At 47.6% G+C, this 14,915-nt stretch overlaps 1 protein-coding gene across 1 annotated transcript in view; it reads right to left on the bottom strand.

Moving 5' to 3' along the window:
• Positions 1-14,915, bottom strand: part of UBA1 (ubiquitin like modifier activating enzyme 1) — a gene marked incomplete in the record, with an annotated part of 790,705 nt that overhangs the window by 404,832 nt on the left and 370,958 nt on the right. The window contains 1 exon segment of the mRNA XM_069645505.1: positions 12,313-12,423. Coding sequence (XP_069501606.1) covers positions 12,313-12,423 — 111 coding nt within the window.

The raw sequence follows: 14,915 nt of genomic DNA, 5'->3' as shown, positions 1-14,915 counted from the left end.
TTGTTTCTTCATACTAAGGTACTGTGCCAACCCGATTGAGAAAACGCCACTCTTGCCGTGAAAGTTTGTGAAACTTTCCCAACTTGCAGGCCTAATCAGCTTGTGACCCGACATACAATTCTTTTTCGCCTAAACTACTTCTGAGAACATTTGCAAAGACTATACCGTTTGATACCAGAACTGCTCTTTCCTATCCAGAACACTAGCCCATTGACTTTGGCCTGGCCTATTGACTTGAACTGAACTTCTCTGGTGAACCGAAACTATTTGCACTGCTTAACAAGTATATGTGATCTATTCTACTTACTTTGTTCCTTTTGCTCACTTCTAAGTAACTGAATTGCCATGTTGCTCCTAATTCAGGGGAGCTCAAACTGTCTCAAAATCTTAGAGTTTGGTATTGAAGTGTATTGGTATATAATAAGTGGTCTTCTGCTAGTGAAATGTTTTCTAAATGATAGTCTAATAAATTATTAAGTGTTTTACCAAGAAACCTTGAGTATAAGTGTTTACTTGAACCACTGTGATTGACAGTCCTCTGTGCAACTACTTGTACTGCGCACATTCACTCTTGAGATAAACCTGGCTCCTCGTCTCGCTACCAAAAACTGTGTGGTACAGACTTCTACCAAATGTTGGTTTGGCTAACACCTGTAGTCCTAATTGTGTGTAGTGGTCCTAGAGGGTAGTGCATGCAATTCTGCCTAACCGCTTCACCGGGCAATTCAGGGTCCAGGAGGTGGCCATCACGATTTCTTTGGATGTTTCTTCCAGTGGTCAACTCTGCCTGTATTCCCAAGAACCTCACATTTTAAGCTTGTTCTCACTAATTCACAGCCCTAAGCTGTCAATCACACAGCAGAGGGGGGGCTGTCCTTCCAGGACAGCCAGCCAGCCAATCAGGGCTGGTTACGATCAGGCACACCTAGTGTTAGGGAGAATTCTCATTTATGGCCAATTTCCCTTACCTAGTGAGTCCCTCAGCAGCTTTGCTGGGTTTCTGGGGTTTCTTTTTTCCACCTGGTAAGAGTGTGAACCCTTTTCCCACTTTTACGTGCGTTTTGCCATTTGTATTTCTACTTTGTGTGATCTTGGGATCTGGAGCCACACTACTCCATGAGCCCAACTTTTTGTGTTACACAGCACCTTCAGTACAGTGACACAGGGTTGTCTAAGACTCCCCACTGACTCCATTTTCCTGGGGCCGACTGTCCCCCAGAAACAGGTAAAGTTGCCATTTACTTAATGCAGTAATTTAACCTACAGACCCCGTACAACCAATCTTACATGGAGTATTGGGAAGGGTTCACTCTGATCCCTTTTTGTCTCTACCTCCTGGAGCCTTGTTTCGCCCCCTTAACACTAAGACTTGGCTGGTGGCAGTGGTATTTACCCTAACCTTTCTACCGCGATTATAGTATATAAACATGGTACTGTTTTAGGCTATTGTGTTAGCCTCGAACATAAACCCGCTTGACCAAATACATTTTATTTTGGCCCCGGTCGGGTTTAATCGCCATTTCTTTGTGTTAACATCCTTCTTGTGTTTTACTTTGCACGGCAAACCAGGTTTGCCTTCTTTGTTTGCCGTCCTTTGGCAGGCTTCTGCGAAGCCTCCTTTGGCGTCTGGGTGTCTAGGCGGGCTAAATGTGAGGGAGGGGTTTAGTAACCCTCTGCACAGGGTCTCCTTGGAGACCCAAGTCGCACTTTGTGTCCATTGGCTGAGGTGGTTGTCCGGGCTGGACAACCCCCCTGCTGTGTGATTGACAGCCAGGCTGTGTGAATGGGGGATTTTGGCATAAAAGGCAGGACGTTTGGGCTGGAAGTCAGAGTCGCCACTGGAACTACAAGAACCGAAGAGAAGCGGAGAATAAGACGGCTTCTGCAACTCCCGTGTCCCGGTGAAGCCCTGCTGCAGTCCTGAGCTACCTACCCTTCAACGACAGAAGATCCAGTCCGGAGTCTTCGTCCCTTGAGCCTGGTTTGGGGGTGTGGGGGGGACGAGAAATCAACCAGCTCACCTTTCTACAGCCAGAAAATCTTCTCCTGGGTCGAAATAGCTGCACGAAACTGTAGTGGTCCGGATAGCCATCAGAAGAGCCCTTTCCCGTTTTAAAGGAGCGCACCTTTTATTCACTGTTGCTTTGCTGCTGCTGGCCTCATCCCTTGGTGGCGCAGATCGCTCCAGACGTTGTTCTTGTTCACACGGCAGAAGCTTCAGGAACCGTGAGTCTGCAGGAACTACCAGGAACAACTGCCGTGGCACCAGCTTTCTTCATTCCAAAAAAGGTACTGTGTCCATTTGGTCGTTTTCTCCGTCTGACCTAGAGGAATCTGGGTGAACCCTTTTTCCTTGCCGAAGGCTTGTCCTTTCTTCCTTCCCTCTTATAAATTTTCCTTCCTTCCCTTTGACAATATCCAAGTACTCCTGGCAACGTTAATCTCGAGCTGTTCTAATCGTGTAATCCTCGACAACAGAGCCCGGCTCCATTTGACACTGGTGCAGGCCTATTGACTTTATCTGTCAATTAGAACACGTCCTCCGATTCGAGTGCCTTGACAAAAGTATTGCCTATGTTTTTATCCCCTATTCCTTGGTTTTTATTTAATGTGCTAAATGTGTTTTGACTACGGTTACAATTCTTCCCGCGGGTACGATTTTCTTTCCTAAGACCCAACTGTCGTTACTGTCAAAAAGTAAGCGCTGCTTAAACCCCGGTAACGTCTTCTGTTTCACAACACTGGTCTGTCAAAACCCAATGTACTTACCTTGAATTGGTTGAGTGTAGTATAGAGTGTGGTTTTGTTTAATAGAAGTGAAGTGTTTTGTGAACAGATGGTTTAAAAATAAATGTACTTATATTTTTTAACCAGAAACCTTGAGTCAGTGTTTGAGTCACAGTAATTGTAGTCCTTTGTGTAATCCCTGTTACTGCTCATTTGCTCTTGATTTAAGTCTGGCTGCTCCGCTACTGCTACCACTATAACTGTAGTACAGGCTTGTACCAAAGGTGAAATTGTACTACCACTAGTAGTCTTAATTGTCTGTGGTGTTCCCTAAGGGTTCTGCAGAGGATTCTGCCTAACACCTAGAGACAAAGGACAGGGGAGTTTCGGGACCCTTCCCTCACATCCTGTCCTTCGACACACTGGAGCCAGGGGCAGGCTTCAGGGCTGAAGCCTGCTAAAGGCAAAACACACAAAGGGCTCAATCCTGCCCCAACGCACAGAGTAAAAGCCAAGAAAGACCTCACAAACAGAAAATGGTGAAAAAAGACGACTGCAGCCATTTTGACAAAATGGACACCCATAGGTGCTGTACTGCAGCTGAGGGTTCAGCCTGCGGTAAAAACCAACACTGGTAGTAAACCACTGCCACCAGCCATTTAAAGTAGTGAAGGTAACAAAAAAACGATACATGAGAAGAACAAGTTACTTCTTACCTTGTAACATTCTTTCGATGGGATGTTCCTCCGACGTATTCCTTATCAATGATATTTGTATCTCCAACTTGCTGGCCTCGGAAATTCTTTTTCCCAGTAGAGGGCGCTGTGCATCGACGTCCGTCGAGTAGGTGCTCCTCGACGGCCACCGTATAGACACCGACGTCATCATGCCTATAAATGGCCACGCGCAGCGTCCGTTGCTCAGTTCCGTTTTGTAGAGTAAAGTAGTTATTGTATGAATGGTTACTACCCTTGAACGAGCGTAAGCTGCAACCATAAGGGAAATGTTACTGCGGGGATGGATGGGAGGGGCGATAAGGAATACGTCGGAGGAACATCCCATCGAAAGAACGTTACAAGGTAAGAAGTAACTTGTTCTTCGAAGGGATTGTGTCCTCCGACATATTCCTCATCTATGATAGACTCCCATAGCAGTGGTATGTGATTGGAGGCGGGAGTAAGAGATGTCATATTACCCTTTAAGAATGAACAGAGTGTAACACAGCTTTGCCAAATCTAGTCTCTTGACTAGAGGAGGAATCCAGGATATAAAATTTGGTGAAGGTACGTGCGGACGACCATGTGGCAGCCGCACATATGTCTCTAATTGGTACCCCTCTTTGAAGAGCTGAGGATGCTGCGATACCCCTGGTCGAATGAGCCCTTAGATTTTGAGGGGGCTCTTTCCCTGCCATTTTGTAGCATTCCAGAATGGCTAAAACAATCCATCTGGAGATGGTTTGTTTGGTTATCGGTAATCCTAACTTATGTCCTGCGTAACCTACAAAGAGTTGGTCTGCTTGTCTAATTTTAGAAAGTATGATATAAAAACTCAAGGCTCGCTTAGGGTCCAGCCTGTGTAGTCTCTCTTCCTCTTTCCCCGGATGGGGAGGAGGATAGAATGAAGGTAAAGTAATCTTCTGAGTAATGTGAAATTCCAAAACTACCTTTGGGAGGAAGTTAGGCTTCACCTGTAGAACTACTTTGTCCTTGTGAAAAGTTGTATGATGAGGTTTACAAGATAGGGCTTGTATCTCGCTAACCCTTCTAGCAGATGTTAATGCTTCCAATAAAACAGTTTTGAGGGTGAGACTTCAATGAACAAGAGTGGAGTGGTTCAAAGGGAGCACCCTTTAGGAAGTTTAAAACTAGATTTAAGTCCCATAAGGGAACTTGGAATGGTCTTGGAGGGTAAACATTAGTTAGACCTTTTAGGTATTGTATTACCAATGGAATTTTGAAATACAATGGCTCCTCCGCAGTTCGCTTAAAGATCGATAGTGCTGCGAGATGGCCCTTAATAGTGCCAACTTGAAGGCCTGAATTTGCCAAATAAAGTAAGAAGGATAACACCGCAGGTGTACCACATGAAAAGGGTTCGATATTCTTTTCTCTGCACCAGCTGCAAAATTTATTCCAACGGCAGCGGTATAGAGTCTTAGTTGCTGGTCTTCTGGCCGAAAGCAACACCTCCATGACGTCATCTGGAAGGTCCCAATCCTTGTACTTCAACCTTTCAGATACCAAGCGTGAAGGTTGAGGGTCTTGATGGCTGGATGGAGAACCTCTGTTCGGTAGACTAATTGGAGGACAGATGGACATGTCCAGAAGGTCCGGGTACCACGTTCTCCTGGCCCAATCCGGGGTAATTAGGATCATGGTCTTCCGAAACCTTCTCAACCTCCTGATCATTTGAAGAATGACAGGGACCGGAAGAAACGCGTCCAGAAGTGGGAACTCCCAGTCCACTACGAACGCGTCTCCTAGAGCTCCTCTCGGGGGGAATTCCCTTGAGCAAAATCTGTCGCACTTCCTGTTGATACTGGTGGCGAACAGATCCACTTGAGGGGTTCCCCAAAGGGCGAAGATCTCTTTAAGGACTTCCTGAGCTATCTCCCATTCGTGGGAGACTGTGTTCTGCCTGCTCAGAGCGTCCGCTGTCAAGTTCTTCTCTCCGGCTAGGTGAATTGCCGATAGAGAGATTCCTTCCTGAATTGCCCAAAACCAGAGCTGCAGCGCCTCTCTGCACAGTGGCAGTGACCCTACGCCTCCTCTTTTGTTGAGGTAGTGCATGGGCACTGTATTGTCCGTCATTATCAGGACGTTTCTCCCCCGTACAGATGGCAGAAAAGCCTTCAGTGCCAGTCTGATGGCTCTCAGCTCCAACAGGTTGATGTGTAGTCTGGACTCCGATGGAGACAACGACCGCTGATGGTGAAGTCGTTGGCATGGGCTCCCCACCCCGTGAGTGAGGCGTCTGTGACTACTGTCATCTCCGGCCATGGTTGCCAAAACAGTTCTCCTTTCAAGATGTTCTCTGGAGAGGCCCACCAATGAAGGTCGTGGGCTACCTTGTCCGGAATCCGGAGGAGATCTGTCATCCTCCCTGAGAATTGTGACCACTGAGTCCTCAGTGCCCACTGAAGGGATCTCATTCTCAGGCGAGCCTCTGGCACAAGGGATATGCAGGATGCCATGAGGCCTAGCAACCTCAAAAAGTCGTAGGCTGGGAGACGTTGGGCATTTTGAAACCTGGTGACCATCTGCAGAATATCTTGAGCCCACACCTCTGGTGGCAAGGCTTTTCCCAGGGACGTGTCCAGGACTGCTCCAATGAATTGGAGTCTCTGTGATGGTATCATCTGTGACTTCTTTAAATTGAGGGAGAAGCCCACCCTGTGAAGAGAGTGGCAGACATAATCTAGTTGGATCCGAGCTTGTTCCGAAGATACAGCCCTGATCAACCAATCGTCCAGGTAGGGGTAGACGTGAATCCCTTCCCTCCTTAGACTTGCAGCCAAAACCGACATTAGCTTGGTGAAGACCCTCGGGGCGGAGGTCAGCCCAAATGGCAGAACTCGAAATTGATAGAGAGTTGCCAATTGCGAACCTCAGGTACTTCCTGTGCTTGGTATGGATTGGCACATGGAAATAAGCATCCTGAAGGTCCAGAGATACCAACCAGTCCTGAAGCTGGAGGGCCTGAAGGATCTCAGTGAGAGTTACCATCTTGAACTTGTCCTTCCTGAGGAACTTGTTCAATTCTCGTAAGTCCAGGATGGGTCTCAGTCCTCCGTCTTTCATTGGTATGAGAAAGTAGGGGGTAGTACCAGCCCTTGTTCCTGTCCGCTACAGGTACCGGTTCTATGGCACCTTTCTCTAGCAGGTCTAAAACGTCCTGCAAGAGGAGCGGATCCGGCACTTTCAGAGAGCTGTTCCCCGGTGGATGGCTGAGGGATGCGTAGAAAAGGCAGGCAGTAACTTTGGGCAACTGTCTCCAATGCCCAAGCATCTGACGTAATAGCCTGCCATTCCGTCAGATGGTGAGTTAACCTGCCCCCTACAGGTGTCTTGTGATGGGAGACCTCAGAGTGGTTTGGGACCGGCTGATGCAGTTGCCGAAGGTAAAGCGGCTCCTGCGGCTTTTTCCTTTACCCCGTTCCACCACGGGTAATTTTTCCTTGGCCTCTTTGAGCAGGCCGTCCTCTGCCTCTTCCATGTGAGGAATAATAGCGAAAGGACCTTCCTCTCCAAGAGGATCCTGAGGGACGAAAATTAGTTTGTCGGATTGCAGCTCCTAGTGACTTGGCGGCTGTTGCTTTAGAGGTTTGTAGTTTTTCCAAACTGTCATCCGCCTTTTTACCAAATAGGGAAGAGCCGTCAAAGGGCATATTTAAAAGTCTGGCCTGTACGTCAGAAGCAAAGCCGAACTTTCTCAACCACGCATGCCTGAGGATTGTGGTACTTGCCGCCATGGCCCTGCTGATACTGTCAGCAGAATCAATGCCAGTTTGAAGGGACTCACACATTGCATCTTTACCGTCTCCGATATTTAAAAATGCGTCCCTTTCTTCTCCTTCTGGTATGCAGTCAGCTGCCGATGAAGCACACTCCCAAAGAGTGTGCCTGAACCTAGCGAGCGTACAAGTTGCATTAATAGATTTTAAAGCCATGCTACAGGCCGAGAAGACTTTCTTAGCCAGGGCATCATTTTTTATCATCCCTCTCCTGAGGAGCAGTGGGGTATGCAGAAGTACTGCCTGATGAAGTTGCGGCCTGGACCACAAGACTCTCTGGAGTAGGGTGCTTAGATAGGTATTCAGGGTCAGCAGCAGATACCTTATATTTCGCTGACAACTTCTTGTTAACCGCAGGGACAACTTCAGGAGTTTCCCAGTTAGTTAAAATCTTTCTTTGTAAAGCAGAATGAAAGGGAACCACAGGATCTTCCTGTGGACCTTTATCCAGAATATCTGTGAGGTCATCCTGTTGAAAAACAGGTGAAGGCGCAGACCAACCCATGAACTCCATAATTCTTGACATTATGGTTCTATAAGGGGTATCAGCATGTTCCCCTGGGTCTGGTTTGACAAATTCCACTTCTGGGGAAGTGTCTAGGCCACTTGCTTCGTGTAATGCATCCTGATGGTCTTTCAACCTTCTTTCCTCAGAGGCAAAAGTCTCTGGTTCAGGTAATGTGATCCTTTGCAGCCCAAAAGGCCTTTCTTGATCAGAATCTTCCCTTTTTTCAAAAATTGAAGTTAAGGGGGATGCTCTGGTCTGTAAAATGGTATAAAACCCATCTCTAAGGCAGAGGGAGCCATCATCAGTGGCCTTGAAACGGTTGATGTAGTTGACGCCGATGTAAAAATCCTCGAAGGCACCGACAAAGGCGTCGAGAAAACTGGAAGAGGCCTCGAAGAACTCGAGGATCGGAATCCTGCTTGAGGATGTCAACGACGTTCGACGTCGTGTCGGAAGCTCTCGGTGTAACCGTTGGCTGTGGAGTAGCCGTGGGTTTTTCTTTTATTGGCGTCGATCGACGGATGCGTCGAAGAAAGCTTCGATAATGGCGTCGATCTATGCTTCGAAGGGGCTTTCGACGATGGCGTCGAAGATGCTTTACTTCCCGATGGCTCATGGCGCTTTCGGGTCGACTCTTTCGCCGGGTGCTTCGACTCGCGGCGTTTAGATTTTTTGGGCTTTTCACCCGGGGTATCACCCTCAGCTGACTTCGAGGGGGTCGAGGCCGCTTTCTCGAAGACGCTTAGCATCTTTTTTCTGCATTCCTCCCACTCAGCTTGAGAGCTATGTTTTGTGGGGCAATTTACTCTTTCAGGGGAACTAGAAGACGATAAAGGGGATGATCTTCGTCTTTTTTTCGAGTATCTAGACCTCGACGAGTGGTGGGAGCCACTTCGAGACCTAGATCGAGAATGCTTTCGACGGTGAGGAGACGAATGTCTCGACTCTACCGCGGAAACTTTCGAGGAAGTTAAACCTGACTTACCTCTCTCGAGCTTCCCCTTACGCTCCTTCAAGGCTTTCGCCGTCATGGATAGGCATTCCTCACACTCGGAACACTGGTGTTCGATTCCCAGACACCACAAACAGATCCTGTGAGGATCCGTCAACGTCATTTTCTTCCCACAGTCTCAGCATTTTTTGAAACCGGACCGAGGAGTCGTCGGGTCGGAGGAGGAAGCCATTGAGTACGAGTCGGTTTTCCCGAGGAAATATGAATATATATCGACTGACGAACTGAGCAACAGTATTCCGAGGCACACGAAGCGCAGAAAAACGGAACTGAGCAACGGACGCTGAGCGTGGCCATTTATAGGCATGACGACTTCGGCGTCGATACGGTGGCCGTCGAGGAGCACCTACTCGACGGACGTCGACGCACAGCGCCCTCTACTGGGAAATTTTTTTTCCGAGGCCAGCAAGCTGGAGATACAAATATCATAGATAAAGAATATGTCGGAGGACACAATTCCTTCGAAAGTAGGACAAGGGGCTACTAGGCAACCCGCCAGCACTCCACATAAACTGGTTTGTGCTGGACCTACCAAGTAAAAAGATAAGTAAGATCAATTTCACCTTTCTATTCCTGGGAACAGTAGTTCATCCAAGAAAAGGTATTTAAACCTTAACCTCTTTAGTGCCAAGGACAAGCTATCTCGGCCTTGGGATTACCTCCCTGTTGCCAAGAGATAGATAGCTCGTCCTTTCAGGCACTCTTTTGTGCGATCCCTGCAAAGCAGGGATCGCACAAAACTGTAATCCAACCTCTGTGTATTCCCACGGGTGTCCTCTTTTGGGAAATGCATGGGGTTCCCCGTTTCCCCTTGCTGGTTTCGACACCCTAGGCCCAAATCTGTAGGTTGCCCACATGAACAAAATGGGCAGTGGCGAAAGGCTTGGGGTTACCAGTGGGTTACCCTTTTCCGCCCCCGGTAGGTGCACCCACACACGTGAGGTACCGTTTTCATCGGGACACATGTGGGGACGCGGGAAGGTAGGCCATGTGTTGTTGGCGGTGTGTTTCGGTGGGTGGCCAGAACGAAATGTCAGAGAATTGTCTTCATTTCCAGCCAATTTCAGAGACATTTCCCTGTGCCCACTCACCGAAACAACAGATATACCTTCTCGAGTTCCCACTGGTGTCCTGCCGAAAAAGGTACCTCACATGTGTGCGTGCACCCTCCGGGGGTGCAAAAGGAAAAGGGTAACCCGCTGGTAACCAAGCCTTTTGCCACAGCACAATTTGTTCATGTGGGCAACCTACAGATTTGGGCCTAGGGTTTCGAAGCCAAGGAAAACAGGGAACCCTATGCATTTCCCAAAAGAGGACACCCGTGGGAATCCACAGAAGTCTGGCTTCTCCTCCAATTAGGCTTTCCTACCCTGTTTTCTCCCATTCCATCCATGCATGCATGTCCAATTGGCAAAAATGGACAAAATCGCCTACCTCTCAAAATGGTTGGTAACCACATCAAAATATTTTTTCTTCGTTTCCACTCAACCTGTTCCTGAAAGCCAGGAAATTGGGGGACTCAGCACAGCAAACCATGTGTTCCTAGCTCTTACAAGGAAAAAGCCACAGGCTTCTTTGTACATCATTTTATTGGCATTTTTTGAAAAAACCAAACATTTTCGCCCTTTTTGCTCATTTTCCCTCACTCCCCTACAGCATCCTAGGATTCCTGGCTGGCGTTACGACCGCCTACATGTGGGAAAAAAGGAGCCAAATTTGGCCGACATGGCCCATGTAACAAACAAAGTTACAAGCCATTGAATGGCCACATACTGAAATAACCAAAAAAGGCCCCGGCACTGGGGGGGAAATACCCATGGCAGTTAAAGGGTTAAGAGATCCACAGGATCTCTCAGTGACAATGCACTGAGAGTGCTGTGTGTCACTATACAAAAAGCAGATGCCTATGGAGTTTGTCAGACTCCAAAAACAGTGAAACTATAAAATTCTAATTAGGGAGTGAGAAAAAGGTCCCACTCACTGAGGAGTTAAAATGAAGTCCTAAGTCCGGCAAAAGAGCTGGTGGTCTCTAAGGTGCGAGGAGATAGCACAGAAATTTCAAATTCTCACCACCTGGAGGGCGGTGGGGGTTGGCGTTCTCGGGGGGAGCCGATGCAGGCTAGTGGAGACAATACAGACAGTCCCTCCGAGACATAGGTAAAGGGGTATCTGCACTACTGGATAAGTTTTAGAGATGGGGGTGGGAGGGGTTCTAGTATGCAGGGGGAAAGGGTGTTGTGGCGTGTTACCCGTGAGGTTGTAAGGGGGAGGAGGGTTGGGGACCAAAAATGTTGATTACTATGTGGTTTGGGATTTGAAAACATGCAAATGTCTTGCTCCCTTAAATGTAAAAAAGAAAAGTGTCTCTCCGTCTCGAAGTTGAGGCCAACTGATGGCGGAAAAACACGAAATGGGAAAGTCGACGCATGAAGGATTGTGTACATGTAGGAAAGGCATAGTGTTCCAGAAAGGCTCCCGTCGACACCCAGTTGTCGAATTAAAAGAAGAAATACTCCGAAGGAACCACCAGATGGCGGACAATGCATAGCATGTGAACCCAAGCAAATTCACAAGCTCCAGGGAACCATAGTCAAGTCTGCTATCCCCATCGACTCCCTCTTGGTTGAAGGACATGACCTGGTGCTGTGAGCTGGAGTCTACATAGTGTTGTGACAATGTTAGGAAGCCACCATTTGGACATCTGGGAGCCCTTGACAGTTTTTGCAGGAACTCTTTAGCAGTATGACAGAAATGGAGACTATTCCATCACTGCACTATCGGCAATGCGATTTTGCCTTCAGCATTCCTTTATATCAGTTAGCTATTTGAGTAACAATGTACTGAGGGCCTTGTACTGTACCTTAAATGTTAGATGCGCTCTGTGAGCAGTTTACAAATAAAACTTTAAAGAAAACTCCCCAAAGTTCTTCCCAAACAAACTCACGTGGATTCAGAATTGGATCATAGGCTTCTATATTCATACATCCAGCCAGATTCGGATAGGTCTCTACCGAGCTCCAAACATAAAGTTCCTAGATGGTTTAAATTTGGTACGGTGCACACTGGGTCCATGCTTACTGGGTAAACTGCCCTTGTTAAGTTTGGAACTTCTGAACTGTGGTTGCCATTTTCATGGGGACCTGGTGATAACAAGCATTTGTTCCCTGTTCACAAACCCACTGATGGAGTGTGTGAAGCTTTGTAAAATACAAAGGCCTGCCACCAGCAAGTAAAGTACACAAGGAGCCAGACAGGGTTATCTGCTTGGGTTAAACGACTGCAGAATAAGTCATGTACATAGACCTAAATTCTTCGACACAGCAGTTACATCGCCTGGGATGCCCTTGATAGGAGCTCACTGGGAAATAAAGTTCTGAACCATGCAGAAAAAAAGCAAACGGGTCAGTGGACTCCCTGTCAAGATTGGTCTTTCTCCATAATTGTCAAACAAAGGTAATCATTAACCCATTATGTCTCAATGATATAGTACTTATTCAGATAGCAAATTATACCACAGCAGTCCCAAGCTCCGTACCCTCGAATACCTACCGGACGGCATTTCTCCTCAGTTAACAATGTTTCCTTGTCTGCCTCTGGTAAGCACTCCAAAGCATCAAAGTAGAGCCACTGCATGATAGGCATGAACTTCCCAGAGCATGCCTGAAAAACAAAATCAGGCCATTTACAGAGTGCCACAAAAGGAGAAAAGATAGTGGCCAATATACAACAGACTTTCATAAAAAATATTGAATAACATCCAGGCTACAGACCATGGCTCCCAAAAGTGGCAACTGTTACGCTCAGGTGAAAGGGGCATCAACCCCCCCTTCACTTAGGCATGCATCTCTCACAAGGTCTGGTGTTGCTGAGGAACAAGTTACTTACCTGTAACTATTGTTCTCCAGCATGGATTCACATGCTCATAAATATTCGGGCAGGCTGGGAATCCTCGTTAAAAGAAGAACAAGTAACTTACCAAACTGGTAACGTTCTTTCGATGGTATGTTCCTCAGATGTATTCCACATCTATGACATGAAATGTCCACAGCTGTGCACTTAGGAAACTTTTCAGCAGAGGGCGTCTTGCGTCGCTGGCGTCGAGCCGATATCCCTCGAGGGTCTCCGTCACCGGATGCTATATATAGGACCACAGCACCCGTTGCCTCAGTTTAGTCCCCCCCCCCCGAACGTGTGGCACCAGTCTCCTGCCCGTATAACTGCCTACAGGCTTGTGGAAACGGACACTGCAATCACAGAGAAAATTCTCCAGAGGGGCAGGCTGGGAGGGCGATGTGGAATACGTCGGAGGAACATCCCATTGAAAAAACACTACCAGTTTGTTAAGTAACTTGTTCTTCGAAGGGATTATGTCCTCCGAGGTATTCCAAATCTATGACAGCAGTACCAGACAATGGAGGAGGGAAAGAATTTAGAATGTGAATTTAGATTACCCAATCAAATGGCTGAATAGAGGACCGCTTTACCAAAGGCCAAATCCTGCCCATGGATGGAATCCAGGGAATAGTGCTTCACAAAAGTATGGACAGAAACCCATGTGGCTGCTTCACAAATATTCTGAATAGGAACACCCCTTTGTAGAGCAGTGGAGGCAGCCACACCCCTAGTGGAGTGAGCCCTTAAGCCTACCGCAGGGTCCTTCCCCCACCAAACGGTAGTACTCAGTGATAGTTGGGCTAATCCATCTGGAAAAGGTCCGTTTGGAAACAGCCTGACCCAAGCAGTGTCCAGCGTAACCTACAAAGAGCTGATCGTCATCTCTGACCCGGGACATCTGTGAAGGATAAAAGCTCAAAGCTCTCCTAGGATCCAACCTATGGAGCCTCTCCTCTTCCTTACCAGGATGCAGAGGAGGTTAAATGCCGGAAGAATCGCCTTCTGGCTCAAATGAAATTCAGACAACCTTCGGAAGAAAAGTTCACACCCGCAGGACAACCCTGTCCTTATGGAAAACCGTAAAGGGTGGCTTGGCAGAAAGTGTCTGCAATTCACTCACTCTGCGTGCTGAAGTAACTGCAACTAAAAACACAGTTTTAAAAGACAAGTCAACGGACAAGAGTAAGGGCTCAAACGGAGCTCCCATCAGAAACTTTAAAACCAAATTCAAATCCCAACATGGCACCTGGAAAGGATGGTTGAACACATTAGACAGTCCTTTCGGAAACTGAAATCAAACAAGAACACTCTTCAGACTAGCGCTTAAATATGGACAGTGCTGCCAGGTAACCTTTAATGGTACCCACTTGATCCACATTCTGTCCCCTGCACCAGTCGCAGAACCTATGGCAACGGTACACAGACTTTTTTGCGTGCCGCCTGGCCGAAAGCAACACCATCACGTCATCCGGGAGGTCCCAATCCTTGTATCTCAACCTTTCAGATACAAAGCATGAAGGTTGAGAGACCTGACCTCTAGATGGAGAACCTGACCCCTCCCCTCCATCCCTTGAGAGCAGATTGTCTCGGTAGGGAAGACGGCGTGAAGGGCAGATGGACATTTCGAGAAGGTCCGGGTACCACGGTCTCCTGGACCAATCCAGAGATATGAGGATCATTCGGGAACCAAACCTCGGTAACCTCAGCAACACCTGAGGAATGACGGGGACGGAACAAGTTACTTACCTGTAACTGTTGTTCTCCAGCATGGGTCTGGCATGGATTCACATGCTCATGAATATTCCCTGTCAGGCTGGGAATCCTCGGTATAGAAAAAAAATCAGTATCAGTTTCATTTCTGATCTGTCTTTCCAAGTAGTAACCAATCACTGATCTCTGGGTCATACTGCCCACAAACAATGACTGCCCTCCGGCAGCCATCCTCAGATTTGGTAGCAGGTAAAGTGGCAGTATGACTAAGTGAAGAGGCGCAGAGGGGTAGGCGGGAGGGTTTGCATGTGAATCCATGCCAGGCCCATGCTGGAGAACAACAGTTACAGGTAAGTAACTTGTTCCTTCTCCAGCATGGGGTCTGGCATGGATTCACATGCTCATGAATGAACTAGTTACTCTTACCTTGTAACGTTCTTTCGATGGGATGTTCCTCCGACGTATTCCTTATCTTAGATATAAATCCTTCAGCTTTGCTGGCCTCGGAAAATTTTTTCGCCAGAGGGCGCTGCGCGTCGATGATCGCC

Source organism: Ambystoma mexicanum, chromosome 2p, assembly GCF_040938575.1.
Source record: "Ambystoma mexicanum isolate Mex_15411 chromosome 2p, UKY_AmexF1_1, whole genome shotgun sequence".
Taxonomy (NCBI): domain Eukaryota; kingdom Metazoa; phylum Chordata; class Amphibia; order Caudata; family Ambystomatidae; genus Ambystoma; species Ambystoma mexicanum.
This window is presented reverse-complemented; position numbering and strand designations above follow the sequence as displayed.